At 34.4% G+C, this 15,996-nt stretch overlaps 1 protein-coding gene across 1 annotated transcript in view; it reads right to left on the reverse strand.

The window, feature by feature from the left end:
- LOC141539029 (beta-1,4 N-acetylgalactosaminyltransferase 2-like) overlaps window positions 1–15,996 on the reverse strand; it is a 76,038-nt gene that overhangs the window by 18,741 nt on the left and 41,301 nt on the right. Inside the window, exon 9 of the mRNA XM_074261240.1 lies at window positions 7,701–7,841. Coding sequence (XP_074117341.1) covers window positions 7,701–7,841 — 141 coding nt within the window. The remainder of the gene's footprint in view (window positions 1–7,700; window positions 7,842–15,996) is intronic.

The raw sequence follows: 15,996 nt of genomic DNA on the forward strand, positions 1-15,996 counted from the left end.
GGGATAATTTGGAAAAATGAATACAAGGGATAATATTATAAAAATATATATATAATAAAAAATTTAAAAAAAATAAAACATTATACATATATATACATACACATATATATGTGTATGTATATATATATATTTCATTATAATTTTATTCACAAAAGATACAGCACAGGACAAAGGAATTTAAAATTTATCTTCCAAAATGATTTATATTTCCCAGGTCTTCATTAGTAATCCTAATGTTTAAGGAAGAGAATGTATGAATATTTACATTTAACACTGAAAAATAAGCATTTACTTACAAACTTTGAAAGAGTTTCAAGGTTCTTACTTTAAAATCTTTAAATCTCTTTCTGTGGTTTTAATTATATTTTGTCAGTGTTGAAATTGGAAGTATCCCATGGGCAAACAGAAAGATTAAAGTTGAACTGAAGATTCCTTCCCTGACTCCACCATGAGATTGAGCTATAAATGTTTATAATGTGAAGTTAGTTATTTTCATAATTTTTTTTTTAAACTCCTGCTAGAGATCTCCAAGACTGGCTACCTGGGGTATGAATAATGTATCCTCCACCTCAGCTTAGTGAAAATTTTATTATGTATTATATTAAAATTTAAGATGTGCAGATTGTTATGGTAAGTGGTGTATGCATATGTATATACATATACATATATATATAAATACACACACACACACACATATATATATATATATATATACACATATACACATACACATCTCATAGCATGCATAAATTTACTGCTAAAAATTACAGCTCTAAAATACAGTTAACTTTGGTAATGTTTATTATTACTGTGTAATATTCACTTCAGCTTGTTCTAATATAATATCACTGTTTATTGGAAAGCTTAAGGATTTTATTATAAAGATTTTTTTAAAGCTCAATAGCACATTTTGTGCCAAAAATGTCAAATGCTATGCTGTAAGAGTATCTACATTTGTTTAAAAAAAAAAAAGTCCACTTTTCAGATAATTCAATGCATACCTTCCTTACACTAACAAAAAATTCTATGGCATTGTTTTGCTTATTTTTATTTATTTATGTATATTTTTAGTTTTGTTGTGTCTTAAGGAAAAGGTAAACAATTGCTGTATTCTCAAGTGGATACATTCATTATTAGATCTTTGGTTTCAGTTAAACCCCATGTAGCATTCTCAGTGGGCCCTAATGAATGTCCAGAACATTTTTGTCCTTTTGAATCACCAGCTTGCTTTTGTGTCCCTTTTTTGTTACTTCTAAGGGGTCTTTCCCCCAAAAAAATAGTGATTAATTTAAAATGTTCTACATTATAAAATAATCATTACAAAATGTTCTTTTTCAGGCTAAAATTTTAAAGTGTGTATGTATGCGTGTGTTTTATTTTAAACTGTACAAGTGTTTGGAGCATAAGTATGAAGTACCATAACATTTTGGCTTGCCAACATTACCTCCTTAAATATTCACATCTACCACCTTCAAATTTTTTTGAAGAATCTTGCATGTGTTGTATGGTCATGTTGCGTATATATACACGCTTGTATGTATGTATGTGTGTGGTATTTTTACAGAGATAGATTTTTTTGAAAATAGGACTCAGTTAAATCTTTAAAATTAGTGGTTAGTTTCAGATATTTCATTTTGACATGTTTTAGGAGGCAATTCAGGAAATAAGGAAGCTATAAAATAACTTTATATGATCCATTTACTGCATACTGAACTAAGAAAATACAGTGCCTTTTTAGGACTTCTATTATTAAATTATAAAACATTAAAATATCTTAACTTTTATCAAGTATTACTGATGCATATGTAAACTAGATTGAAAATAAATTATAAGAATATAGATTAATTTCTTTATGTCTTTGATAATTGCAGTAAGCTTACAACTGAAATCAAAGCAAATCTTGCTGATATGTAATTGAAAACAATATGTCTACAATCTAACAGGTCCTTTATTCAGATGATTTTTTAAAAATCCAATATAACCAGTCATATACAGTATTCTTGAACAGGAAGAGTTTTTTTCCCCCTAATTTAAATGTTAGATATCTATATTTGCATTCTCATGATCTAAAATAAGTATTTTAAGACTGAAATTTTAAGAGATCATTACTTTCTTATAAAGGTGTTTCATAGTTTAACATCAGTATTTCAGTCCAGATTGAAACTTAGCCAAATTAGGAATACTAAATTCATTTATGTAAAATTAATTCAGTAATACTGGCCACTGGTTTTAATGTATTGGGAAAATGTGCACACACACACACACACACACTCAGTGCTTTCTCTAAATGATCAAGATTAGACTAGTTTAACCAGTGCTCTGCACATAGCAGGTGCTTAATAAATGTTTGCTGAATTGAATTAGAATCACAGCTTTTCTGTTTGCAGTAAATGGACTTTATATCTGAAAGGGAATTTGTGGGAATTCTTCAGATATTTGACTTCATTATTCACCACAGTCCAGTTAATTTTGTATTTGGAATTTAAAATAAAGGCTTAACTTAAATGAGTCCTGTTTTGGAAATAAACACATTATTATGATGATTTAAAGACCATGTTGGGGTGGATATGATTAAGAAAATTCATAATATATGTATAAACACTTGCATCAAACCAGCCAGCCTCTTTTTTTTTAATCAGCTGATGTTAATGTTCAAATACTTTTTGTATCTTGTTGCTGAAAATATTTTTTCACATTTCAGCACATCAAGTTACAATAAAGCTATTACTTATGCAGAAAAAGAAGAATAAATAGTTTAGAAAATAGAAGGCAGAAAATATTACCCAAGTAATGAAAAGTAATCAAAATTCAATAATTTCATGAGACAATAAATATTAGAATAAAATCAAAGCATTGAAAAATGAAGGAAAATGCAAAGTCATCTACTATTAAAAATAATTCACTCAAAAAAGAGGTTGAGGAATGAAAATTTAAGAATCATTAGACAGCTTGAAAACCATTACCAAAGATCCTTTTATACTAAAAAAAAAAAACAAAAAACTAAAAAGCAGAAGAATTAAAAAAAAACCTCTTTGCTTAATATGATACAGTATCTATCTAAAACAAAAAGCTAGTATTATCTAGAGAAAAATAGAGGAGCTTTTCTAGAAAACTGAAGAGTAAAGCAAAGATTCCCACTGCTGCCATTATCACATGTTATAGTTACAAAAATACCAACTATGGTGATAAAACCTGTTTAAGGGAATAAGTATAAGCAAAGAAGAAACAAAATGATCACTTTTGCAGATAGAATATTTAGAACATTCCCGAGTTAACTAGAAATTAATTTAAATAATTCAAACTTCAGTAAAGTAGCAAATATAAAATAAATACACAAAATCATCATACTACATTACCAACAAAACCCAAAAGAAATAGATAGAAAAAAAATGAATTCTATTCAGAATAACCAATAAAATATCTGAGATGTATATCTACCTATATATCTATATCTACCAATATAAAACATATAGGAATTATATGAATAAAACTAAAATAATTTCCACATCAAAAAAGACAAATCATTGGAAAGATTTTGATTGTCAATGGTTGGGGCATGACAATATAACAAAAATTACAATACTATTTAAATTAAAGATAATACAATGACAGACTACCATAGTACTACATTCTAGCACTATACAAAATAATAAGAAATTCATATGGAAAACAAAATGTCAAAGACCTGAAGGGAAACAATTTTTTTTAAACTGGGAAGGAAGGGAAACAAGCAAAACTAAGGTCCCACATTGTACTACAAAACAATAAACATCAGAACAATTTGGTATTATTTTAAAAATGGAAAAGTTGATCGGTAAACAGATTAGGTATACAAGGTCCAGAAGTAATTAAACACATAGTTTTTGGCAATTAAACACAATTAAATAAGCATAGTACTTGATAAATCTAGTGATATCAACTACTGTAGCAAAAATTCATTATTTACCAAAAACTGCTGAGAAGCAGGAAGCAGTCTCACACTATACATTTCACATTATATACCAAAGTAAGATCTAAATGGAAACATGACAAATATAAAATGTCATATCATAAGCAAATTAGGAATATGGGGAATGAAATATTTTTTACAACTATGGATAAGAGAAAAGTTCTTAACCAAATAAAAGAGAGGATCATAGAACATAATATAGATCATTTTGATTATATAAATATAAGCAAAGTTTCAAATGTGAAACATCTGTGTAAGAATTTTCCCATTAGTGGGAGAATATTGACTCAGAATAGCATATCTATACAAAGGGTTAATTTGTCATAATAGTTTTGGAAAGGAGATAATTTTTTGAAATTATCTGCGGTTCCAGAGTATTTGGGGAGAGAGAAAAGACTTTGGGATGCAGGGATCAATATGTCCCTTATTTCCACTTTGAAGAGTTTCTCCTAGGATGATATTCAGGGATTGAGTCATGAATTCTCTGAGTTGAACTGAGACTTCTTACTCCCAGTGGGAGGACTGAGTCACTCTGTATTTTCTGTTATATTCTAACTTATGATGACTTCTCCAATTTCTGTTTACTATATGCTTGGATAAATGGAATTTCTGGTCTTTCATTATTCATAATAGCCTTTTGTGTAATATTTGATGGGAAGGAGGCAAGCATAAGGATGTAAGTTTGGTATTTACTTTAAGTAATATTATGTCAGTGAAACTAAAGACATTTTTGCTCTTGGATGGTGGGAGAATCATGCAATATTTAGGTGTAGAGGCAGGGGAGAAAGAAAGATATAATTCTAGTCCAGTAATTCTCTTTCTTTCAAAATAGAACATAGTAGCCAGATTTATGACCACTTTTCCTGCTCTCATGCAGCTCTCCCTTGGAGAGGGGGGTAGACAAGATTCCAGAGGTAACTACAAATGTCTTCTCAAGAACTGCATTAAAACAATCCATGTGGACATTCAAATAACTTACATGGGCAATACACATTATACAGAAAATTGGAAATTTTTAGCATAAATAAGATCAAAGGGAAATAATTCGTGAAGTGGAGAAGGAAAGAACATTTTCTCTGAAAAGGATTCTGTATCCAAAATATATAAAGAATTGATACAAATATATCAAGAGTCATTCTCCAGTAGATAATCAAAAGATACCGATAGGCAATTCTCCAAAGCACAGTGCTTGGCACATAGTAAGTGCTCAATAAATACTTCTCATTCAGCATAAACTCCAGAAGTATTACCTAATAATGAACTCTATGGCAAAAATAATGCTAATGTCTTTTTGAAAAAGAGATGAAACAAACTCAGAAAGGAATTTCAAAAGGCCCTTTTTGAGACTGATGACGCAAGCCCAGCTTAAATACCAACTGTACCCAAAAAGAATAATTTTTTTTAATTTATAGAATAAAATAAGAATTTTTATAACATAATGCAAAAAAAGATTGTACATGAAACTGCCAATCTATTATGCACAACTTGCTATTCTTTTCAAATACAACAAAAATTATCGTGTAAATTTTTTCCCTTTAAAACTAAATAGTGTTTTGTTTTTGTTTTTTTGTTTTGTTTTATTTTTTTAATTCTTCAGAACTTTTCTCTTTCTGTCCAGGACATCACCATCTGTTTAATGGCTCATATTTCAAATTCTGGTGTTATCCTGGATTCCTCATTCTTATCCTTCCCTCATATCTAATCAGCCGTCAGTGTCCATGTCTCTCAACTAAGTCCCCTTTCCTACCCTCACACAGCTACCCCTTAACTTTAGTCCTTCATCAACTCTGCTTTGGATTAGGATTTCTTCCCACTGCAATCCACACTTCATATAGATGTCAAAGTGATTTTGCTAAAGCTTAGGTTTGACTATATCACCCCCTTCTTAATAAACTCCAATGGTTTCCTGTTGCTTCCAATATAAAACAGAAATTTTTCTGTTTGGTATTAAATGTTCTTCATCATCTCATCCCACCCATCTTTTCATTTTTCTTACACATTATTTTCCTCCATGCAGTGTACAATCTAGCCATTTGCACCTACTTGGTCTTCTTCATATATAACATCTTCATCTTCATCTCTATGTCTTTGTACTGATCGTTTTTAAATTTGGAAAACTTGTTTATCTCTGCTTTTTAGGATCTCTGATTTCCTTCAAGATTCAACTTAAATCTCATCACCTATAAGAAGCTTTTCCTTCTACACATAACTGCCTGTATCTTCTCCATCAAGGTTACTTTATATCCATCTCCGTTTTTCTATATCTTCTATCTTTCTCTTTCTCTATCTACTTATCCATATCTCTGAATAGACATAGTCACACATTCACACACATATATGTATGATATACATATTAACTCTCCTCTCACTTGAATGCTCACTGAGGGCAAAAACTGTTTTTGCTTTTTCTGTGTATTTCTAACATTTAGCATTGAGCCTGGCACACAGTAAGTGCTTAACAAGTACTTGCTGATAATTGATCATAGCTCTTGTGCCGCTCCTATTTCTCCATGGTGATTATTGGAGCCGAGGCTAAAATATCAGAACTTGGGCTCTCTCAATTTTTTTCTCTGTCTCTCTGGGCTATTCCATTTTGTCCCTTCCAGGTTAGTTTAGAGACACTAGTCATTCCCTGCCTGAGAGAAGAAGATGAGAAGAAAGAGCAGGGTTGTGCAATGGAAAGATTGTTCAACTTGGAGTCAAAGAGACCAGGGTTCAAAATCCTAGCTCTGTTTCTTACTGCCTGTGTAGTATGCAACATGACCTTGGGCACCTTTTACAGTCATTTCCTCATCTGTAAAATAAGAATTGGCCTAAATAATCTTTAATGTCCTTTTCATCTCTATGATTCCAAGCAGAAAAAATGGTGAAATGTGCCCTTGCTACCTGCCATTTGCCGTGAGAAGGAAATCATCCTTTTACTTTTCATATGGCCATTCTCTCCTTAGCTCCCTTTAAAAATTTTTTTTCCTTCCCTCCCTCTTTATTATGGGGACAAATAAGCATTCATCAACCCCACACATTTATTAAGTACCTACTATGTATCAGGTATTGGGGATACAAAGAATAAAACTATCCCAACTTTTAAGGAGTTTACATCTTAACATTCATCTATTTCATGTCTCCATTTATTTAAGGACACAATAGGATCTTGAGTGACTAACTTCTTCATTCTATTTTATATTATTTCTTAAATGTTTTGTCTTGATAAATCACCTTCCAACCAGTCTATAAGCTCCTCATGGGCAGAGGTCTTGTTCTGTACTGCTTGCTCCAAGTGGATTTAGATGGGCAGGAGAATTAAATATTTGCACACATGTCTCTTTATTCATATCTAACATGTCTTCTCTACACTGACTGGAATTCTATCCATTTTTCAAGACCCAGCTGAAATTCCAGCTGTTCCATGAAGTCTTTCATCATCTCCACCCTCTCCTCTCCCAACTAGTTGGTGATTTGCTTCTCACTCCCACCCTAGGCAATGGGGATTATAGAGCTTAACCAGGGTCACACAGCTGGGAAGTGTTATGTGTCTGAAGGCAGATTTGAACTCGGGTCCTCCTGAATTCAAGGCTGGTGCTCTATCCACTGCACCACCCAGAAGTCCCATGGAGTGTTGAGAGTATTTTTAGCTCTACAAAAGCACTTTCTTCCCAATAACCCTGTGACAGAACAGGCACCATTTGTCCAATTTTCAGAGGGAGGGAGGGAGGAAGGGAGGGGTAGAAATAAAAGAGAAAGTTTCTCTTACCACATCCAGATCTGTTTTTTCCAGAACATTCAGCAGAACCTCAATCTTTGTGTCTCTGGTGAAAAAAAAGTCATCGTCCACCCACAGCACGTACTTGGTAGTAACCTGAGACAGGGCCAGGTTTCTTCCAGCAAACCAGCCCTGGGATTGGAAAAGCAGAGTAAATACTAAGAGAAAACTAAGCAACGGAACCATTCTCAGCCCTTCTTGCCACAAAGATGAGAGGAAACTATTTCTACTGCCAGGTCAAGTTGGGGTGAAAAGTCATTTATTCCTTGTCTCCCCTCAGCTCATTCTCTAGCCTAAGAGCAATCATTCGCCTTGCTGGCTCTGAGTACTCGGGCCTTTGCCAGGACCGCTTGCTTGACTCACCTACATATTGTCTCTTTCCTTTTCTGTACTTCTGCTGCAGAGGAGATGGGCTACTTCTGCCTTTTGTGCTTTTCCCCCTCAAACCTGCCATGTCAGAAGTCTCTCCACCAGTATGGGTCCTTATCTTGTAATTCCACTACTCGGCAGCATGGTAAAAGCAGAAAGACCATCGGCCAAAACTGAAGGATTCTGATCAATGCAAATAAGCAGTCAGAACTCCAGAGGCTCAGTGATAACACACCTCCTGAGGGGAAGGTGATGACCTCAGGATGCAGAAAGGGGTTTTTCTGGGGATGGCCAATATAGGAATTTGTTTTGTTTGATTATGCATATTTATTGCAAAGGTTTTGTTTTGTTTTATTATGTGACCAGGGTGAAAAGGAAAGAAAATAAATATTTGTTAATTGGAAAAATTCAAAAGAAAAAATTAATTGGTTTTGAAGTCAACATATCTTGGGAAAGTCATTTAGCATCCCTGAACCTCACGTTTCTCATTTGTAAAACTCATAAGGTTAGGGCAGGTAGTATTTAGTTCCCTTCCAGCTCTAAATCTAGACAGATACCTAGAGAATCTTGCCCATCCATTAATATCTGCTAAAGAGCCAGAGAAAGGTTGATCATTCTGATCTCCTCAAAGGGATAGGACCAGACTAGAATATATTTATATGTATCCCAAAACATTGCTAGTCTAGGAAAATGATTCTTTTCTTAGACTCAAGCTTCATTTCTGATTCTTATCCCTTGAAGAAGAAAGTGTTCCTCCAAGCTTATATCTTCAGACTTGATTCCTTATTACAAAATATTAGTTACATAAAAGATCATCACAGATAGTAAAATCTGAATAAACTCCAAAACAAACAGAAATCATAAAAGCTACAGAGATAATAATATGCCAGAAAATGCATAGAGTAAATGATCTCCTTCCCTGGAAGCAATCATTTTGACTCAACTGCAAAAGTGAGCCCCTTATACTTCCAGAGGGGAAATTCCCTAAATTCTCTAAGAAAGCAAGCTGAAAATCAGAATTTTATTAAGATATTTCTCTCTATTTTGGAAGCCTGCTGTGTCCAAAGTCTCCTCCATCCTTCTCTCCCTGAAGAGAATCTTGAACCTTATGTATTCTTCCCCTGACACACAAAGCAATTATCTGGAATCTGGAATCATGTCTAGGCAACAGTAAACACACACTCCCAAGCAACCCATTTGATATTTCCAAGGAGTGATTCTTCTGGGTACCAATAATCATAAGAAATAAAATTAAGGCAGTTTTTCTCCTCAATTCTTGCAAATCACCTCAGCTGAACAGGTACAACTGGAGTTACACAATATAAAACATGCATTATTATGTTTACAACTTAGTTGCAGGCAACCATCCCAGACATCTAATGCCATACCACACAAGGGACAAAGTAAATAGTGTGCCAGGCCTGGATTCAGGAAGATTTGAGTTCAAATATGGCCTCAAACACAAACTAACCATATGGTCCTGGGCAAGTCACTTAGCCCTATTGCCTCAATTCCCTCATCTGTCAAAAGAGCTAGAGAAGGAAATGACAAACTCATTCCAGCATCTTTGCCAGGAAAACCCCAAATGGGGTCACAAAGAGTTAGATATGATGAAAACAACAACAGCCTAATAAACAAATTAGAATTGTATATATTATAGAAACACAACGCTCACATGTAAGCACAGAGTACAAAATGTCATATAGCAAAGTTACATATAGTAAATCAGTATAGCTATCATACTAAGAGAAATGAAGAGCAGGCAGATTTCAGAGAAGCCTGGAAAGACTTGTATAATGATGCAAAATGAAATGAGAACGAAAAAATATTTTATGCACTAACAGCTACACTGTGTGATGAAAAACTATGAAAGATTTAGCTCGTCTTAGCAACACCTTGATTCAAGACAATTACAAAGGACTCATGAAGGAAAAAGCTCTCCACATAAAGATAAAGAACTGATGGACTCTGAATGCAGATCAAAGCATTTTTTTCACTCACTTTATTTTTTCTGTGTTTTTTTCCTTCTGATCTATTGCTTCTTTCACAAATGTTACTAATATAGAAATATTTTACATGATTGCACATATATAACCTATATCAAATTGCTTACCATTTTAGGAAGAGGGAAGAAACGTTTGGAACTCAAAATCTTGTAAAACTGAATGCTGAAAATTGTCTTTACATATAATTGGGAAAAAATAAAATACTCTTAAAAACAAATATATACCACATATTATCACATGTCAGAGTTGTACATAGAAAATCAAATATCTAAGTAATATTATATATATAATGTGTATAAATAACCTTCTCTCCTACTATTCCAAGAACATTATATTGATCAGCCCAGTCACTAGTCCTACTGTAGCACCTCACTATCAGTTCTGTATCTTCATTATCTTGAGACCCACTGGCCACATATCCAGTCCTGAAATACCAGATGGCCAAATTGATGCAATCATCTCCAGTCCCTAGTTTGTCAGGTTCTATAAGCAGTCACATTTCTCTTTGCGTCTATAAAAAAAATCAGCAGCCCCTGATTTCAATCTGTCCTTCCCTATCTGACCAAAGACCTCCCCCTCATTCGGCTGAATCTTGGAAAACTTTGCAAATACTCCAGAAGATACCAACATGCGGTTTTCTCTTCACCTAAATCTTGATCCAGATCCTTCCCACTGAGCCTTCCTCTGGCCCCAAGTGTTCATCTGCAGGTGGTGAATGAGCTCTCCTTAGAGATCCCTTTTAGACCTCTCCATTGTTCTGTTCTCCTGGTTACAGAGAGTGCAACTAATTCACTCATAAGAAGCTACAAAGCACCATGTTTGGAAATCCTGACCATTCCATGACACTATTTTGTAGACTGATAAATTACCCAATCTTTCTACTACTTAATATGGAGTTGGTTCTCTATGCCAGTTTCCACTAATTTGGTAGTTTCCTTCCACTGGACACTAAGATTTTTTGGTTGATCTCAACTCTCTGGTTACAGTTCCTTAAAGCAAATTGCAATATCATTTCTTATTCTGTCCTTCTGAGCTAATTCGATAATTAGGTGTTAGAGCCTCTTTTTACTTATTTCAGAGCCCAATAATATCTTATTTGAGTCTTCATATTTTCTCCATCTTCTTAGATTTCAAAGCATAGGTCAGTAGCACAAGCAGTAAGTAATTATTCTCTCCATCAGTCTGGTATCATACCCATATAGCAGCAGACAAAATGTTCCTAAGCAACCCATCCTACACTTAAACCCTTATAAGTGATCCATCAGGGCAGCTGTGACTGTCACCCAGTCTCGATAAAGATGGAGTGAAAACTGTAGAATTATTCCACATCATATTATATTCATGCTATGAGCACTCATCAGAGTCCTCAGGATTTTGAAGAATATGTAATTAAAACTCTTGTTAGAGAAAACTATGAAGATGGAATGTAAATCAACACATGCTATGTTCACTTTTTTCCTTTTTCTTCTTTTTTCTTCATGGTTTTTCCCCTCTTGTTCTGATTTTTCTCTCCCAACATGATTTATAAATATGTATTTAAAAATTAATGTACATGTGTAACCAGAAAAAAACAATAACAAAATAACAACAACAAAAAAAAACTCTTGAACATGCTGTGGTATACCATAGTTCTATACATCTTGATTTCTACCAAGTCCAACACATGCTTGAATAGTTTGCTTCAAAATCTTGAGCCTGATCAGAGGAAATCCATACCCAGAAAAATACTTCTCCCACAACACCTCGACTATTAGAAAAGCCTCCTCGTTACTGGTTGGGTAGGTCTGAGAGTCCCAGGCGAAGTGGTCCATTCCCCTAAGATAATACATATATTATCCCTATTTTCTTCTAGAAATAAGAAGTCTGTGGATATAAACTCAAAGGTTTTGTAAAGCTAATGTACTATCAGATGAATAATCTCAGGTCAGCAGTACCTTCCTTGCACATAATACTACTGATGTAATTTGTACATACACCCCCCACCATCATGTACCAACAACATGTTCCACACCATCTGCAGAATTTTCTCTTAGCTCATGTTTCCACTGTGAATGTCTTTTTTCTTTCTTTTTTTTTTAAACTTTATTTTCAAATTGCATGTAAATATAGTTTTCAAAATTCATTTTTAAAGATTTTAAGTTCAAATTTTTTCTACTTTCCTCCCTGACCTCCTCCCACCCCAAGACAGCAAGCCATCTGGTAGAGATTATACATGTACAATCATTTTAAACATGTTTCCATATTGTGTGTAAATCTTTTGCTACAATGGAGCATCTTGCTTTCAATACATTAATTTGCTTGTTGCAGTTTTACTTTGTTATTTATGCCTCATTCTCAAAGAGAACTGGTGATATCACAAGTGTGATGTCTTGACTTGCATGGAAATTGGATTTAAGTGAGGCAAAATTGTGCAAAGTCATCCCAAGGCCACATGGATAATAAATAGCAGTGATTTAAGGTCAGGGCATCTGATTCAAAATTCATCACTTTCTAGTACTTTCAAATACTTCCTTAGTTACAGAGTACCCTCCAGAAAGACATTCTTGAGACCCCTGAGGATGATACCCATGATTCTTTGTCTAAATCACATCTACTAGACCTCTATCTTACAGCTGTGCTTGCCACCAATTGTACATCTCAGTTGCTGCAAGGAGGATTAAGCCAGTTCTATATTTAATCCTTGTATTAGCACACTCTATGATAGAGGTCACAGCCTCTCAGGTTTGCTTTCTTTCATGAGCAGCTTTGCTCCCTGCATGTTTCAAATTGCTTTCCTTCCTTCAGTGAATGTAATCAAGATTTTTAATGTGCCTGCCTGTGAGACAGATAAAGCATTCATGTCCATAGTATCCTCCCTGGCTGGTAATGTATGCTGAGTTTATAATCTGGCAGAAGTGTCACTACCCACCTCTGCTGGAAGCGTCCAATTTTGTGGTGGTCAGAATTCATCCACATAAAGGGCAGTTGAATTAATTTCAATTAAGTAACTGGGAAAAAATAACAATGGTGATCCTAGAGAACAGACCAAGAAACGTACTTTCCTTTTCCCAGCAAAGAGGTAGGGAATTAAATGGGCAAAATAGCATATATGTTGTTGGATACTGTCACTATATTGGATTTCTGCTTATTCTTTTTACAAGGAAAGGGAATTCTAGTCTGCAATTGAGGAAAAAGAGAAGATAGTTCCTTTTCCCAGGGAGAAAAACACAAAACAAAATCATGATATGATGACAAAAGGCATCATTAAAACATATTTTTAAAAAAACAATAAATAACATTTCCAGTGCATGTTGCTCTATTTTCTATTTATTGACTCTAGTGAGTCTTCTGAACACGTTTTGAGGTCCCCAGAATGTCCCCGTCTTTATTTCAGTTGTTAAAAATTATGATGATCAGGTAACAATCCCTTATTGAGGTCTTATTCCCTTATTGAGTACTTATTCCCTGATGAAAAAGAAGCTACTAGTAGTTTAAATTGAACTTCTCTAAATCCTTGACATCTCCAGTCTCCTTGGTCCCACTGGACCCAGGTGGCAAATGCAAATCTTGGTAATACGTGCAGAAGCAGAGAGAGCCGTACAACATGGCTGGGCTCTGGTCCTGTGAAGTGCAACTTCCAGGAAAATTCAGGCTTCCCCCGTTCTAGAGCAGTAGAACATTAAAAAGGCGCTGGTGACTTTGTGATGTAACTTGGAAGTTTTACTGATAACTTTAAGAAGATTTGGTTATGTTAATGAACTAATCCCCAGGTAGCCCAGGTAAAAGCAGGTTTGTTCACAGACACACACACACACACACACACACACACACACACAAAATACACACACATAATAGACAACATACACACATATACATAACACAAACATATACACATACATACACCCATAAAAATAACACACACATAATGCACACACATGCATAAACATACATACACATAACACACATACACACAATACACACATGCATTGCAATACATAATACACATACACACCATGCACACAAATACACATACACACAACACAATGCACATACATGCACAATACACACAGTACACATATACACATACACACAATACAGACATACATACACCCATACACACACATATATATACATGCATATATAATACACACATAATCAATACACATATGCACAACATACACATATATACACATACATGCACACAATACACATATGCACAACAAACATATAACATACATATATACACAATACATACACACAAACACACATGCATGCATAATACACACATACTCAATACCTATATGCACAACATACACATCTATACACACATACATATATACACAATACACACATACAAAATACTCAAACACAACATACACACAAATACACATATACACAATATACATATATACATACACAAAACTCTATGAAAGTGAGAATTCAAACTCCTTCCTTCCCCATCAACATGTTCCATCTCCATCTGATCCATACTTCCTTGTGCTCCCAACTCCAATCTCCTCTTCTGTGAATGATTCCCCGGCGCTCTCTGCCTTCCATCCTCTTCCCCACACTGCCTGTCTTCCCCAGCCCATCCCCAGATCCCACACCGCTGTACCACTTTTCACTACTTGTCTCTGCCTCTCTGTGCTTTTTTGCCCCCATATACTCTGCGTTTAATTAAGTGTGATTGCTGCCCATTTCCTACTGTTAATCATGATTTTTTTCTGGTACATACCCAAAGAACTGAATGTGCCTGCCCTTTTTTCATAACTTCATAAATTAATGATCAATTTACTAATAACATCCATTTATTATTTTCAAATTGTTATTAAGTAATTCTGGATAAATCTCCACAAATACAGCACAGTTCTCAAATCTGAAATCCCTTGCTGTCTCAACTTCAGGGGATAGGATTTGGAGTGATAATAACTATGCTTATAAAACTTGAGCCCCCATACAGTGCACTGTAAAACAGAATAAGCAAGAACTAGGAATTGATTAGCAAAAGAATTGACTAGTTAAAGCACAATAGCAAGGAAATTTTGCAAGGGAATATAAAAGCAGTGGGATTACTCTCAGCCCCCATTCAGAAATGGGCAAAATATCCCTCCAAGACATGATTGTAATGGAATATTATTGTGCTTTAAGAAATAATGAACAGGATGATTTCAGAGTCTTACATGAACTGATACAGAATGAAGTGAGCATAACCAAGGGAACATTGTATAAGTAACAATAATGTATGATGAACAACTATGGATGACTTAGCTATTCTCAGGAATACAATGATCCAAAACAATCCCAAAGGACCCATGATGAAAAATGCCACCCTCCTACAGAGAAAGAAATGTGGGCATCTGAATACAGATAAAAAAATTTTCTCTTCCTTCTTTCCTTCCTTTCTTTTTTTCTTTCTCTTCCTTCCTTCTTTCCTTTATTGTTCAAGTTTTCTTCCACAAAATGACTAATGTGGAAATATTTTAATATTGTATAATCAAAAATCAATATCAGACTATTTACCATTTCAGGGAGAGGGGAAAAGAGAGGATAGAAATTGGAAATCAAAACTTTAAAAAATGTTCAAAATTGTTTTTACATGTAATTAGGAGAAAAAATAAATTATTATTTTAAAATACTCCCCCAAACTTACATATAGGTATGAAAACTATCTCTCTTGTGCTGCCAAGTGGAATGAGAGCATCAAGTCATTGAAAGTTTCCTTTCATTATTCACTACCCAGCATGAAGATCTGCTGATGCCTCTTGGGTGAAGCATTTTACTTTTCTGACTTCAGATTTGTCAAAATTCTTCCAGAACTTCTAGGTTTGGAGAAGCATTATACATCCACCCATGTGGCTACTTTTCCTTCTCTTCACTCCAATTGCAGACCAGTTGTGCCCTCTTTGCCTTCACTGATCCCTGCATAATAACTG

The sequence above is a fragment of the Sminthopsis crassicaudata genome, chromosome 4, assembly GCF_048593235.1.
Source record: "Sminthopsis crassicaudata isolate SCR6 chromosome 4, ASM4859323v1, whole genome shotgun sequence".
NCBI classification, from domain to species: domain Eukaryota; kingdom Metazoa; phylum Chordata; class Mammalia; order Dasyuromorphia; family Dasyuridae; genus Sminthopsis; species Sminthopsis crassicaudata.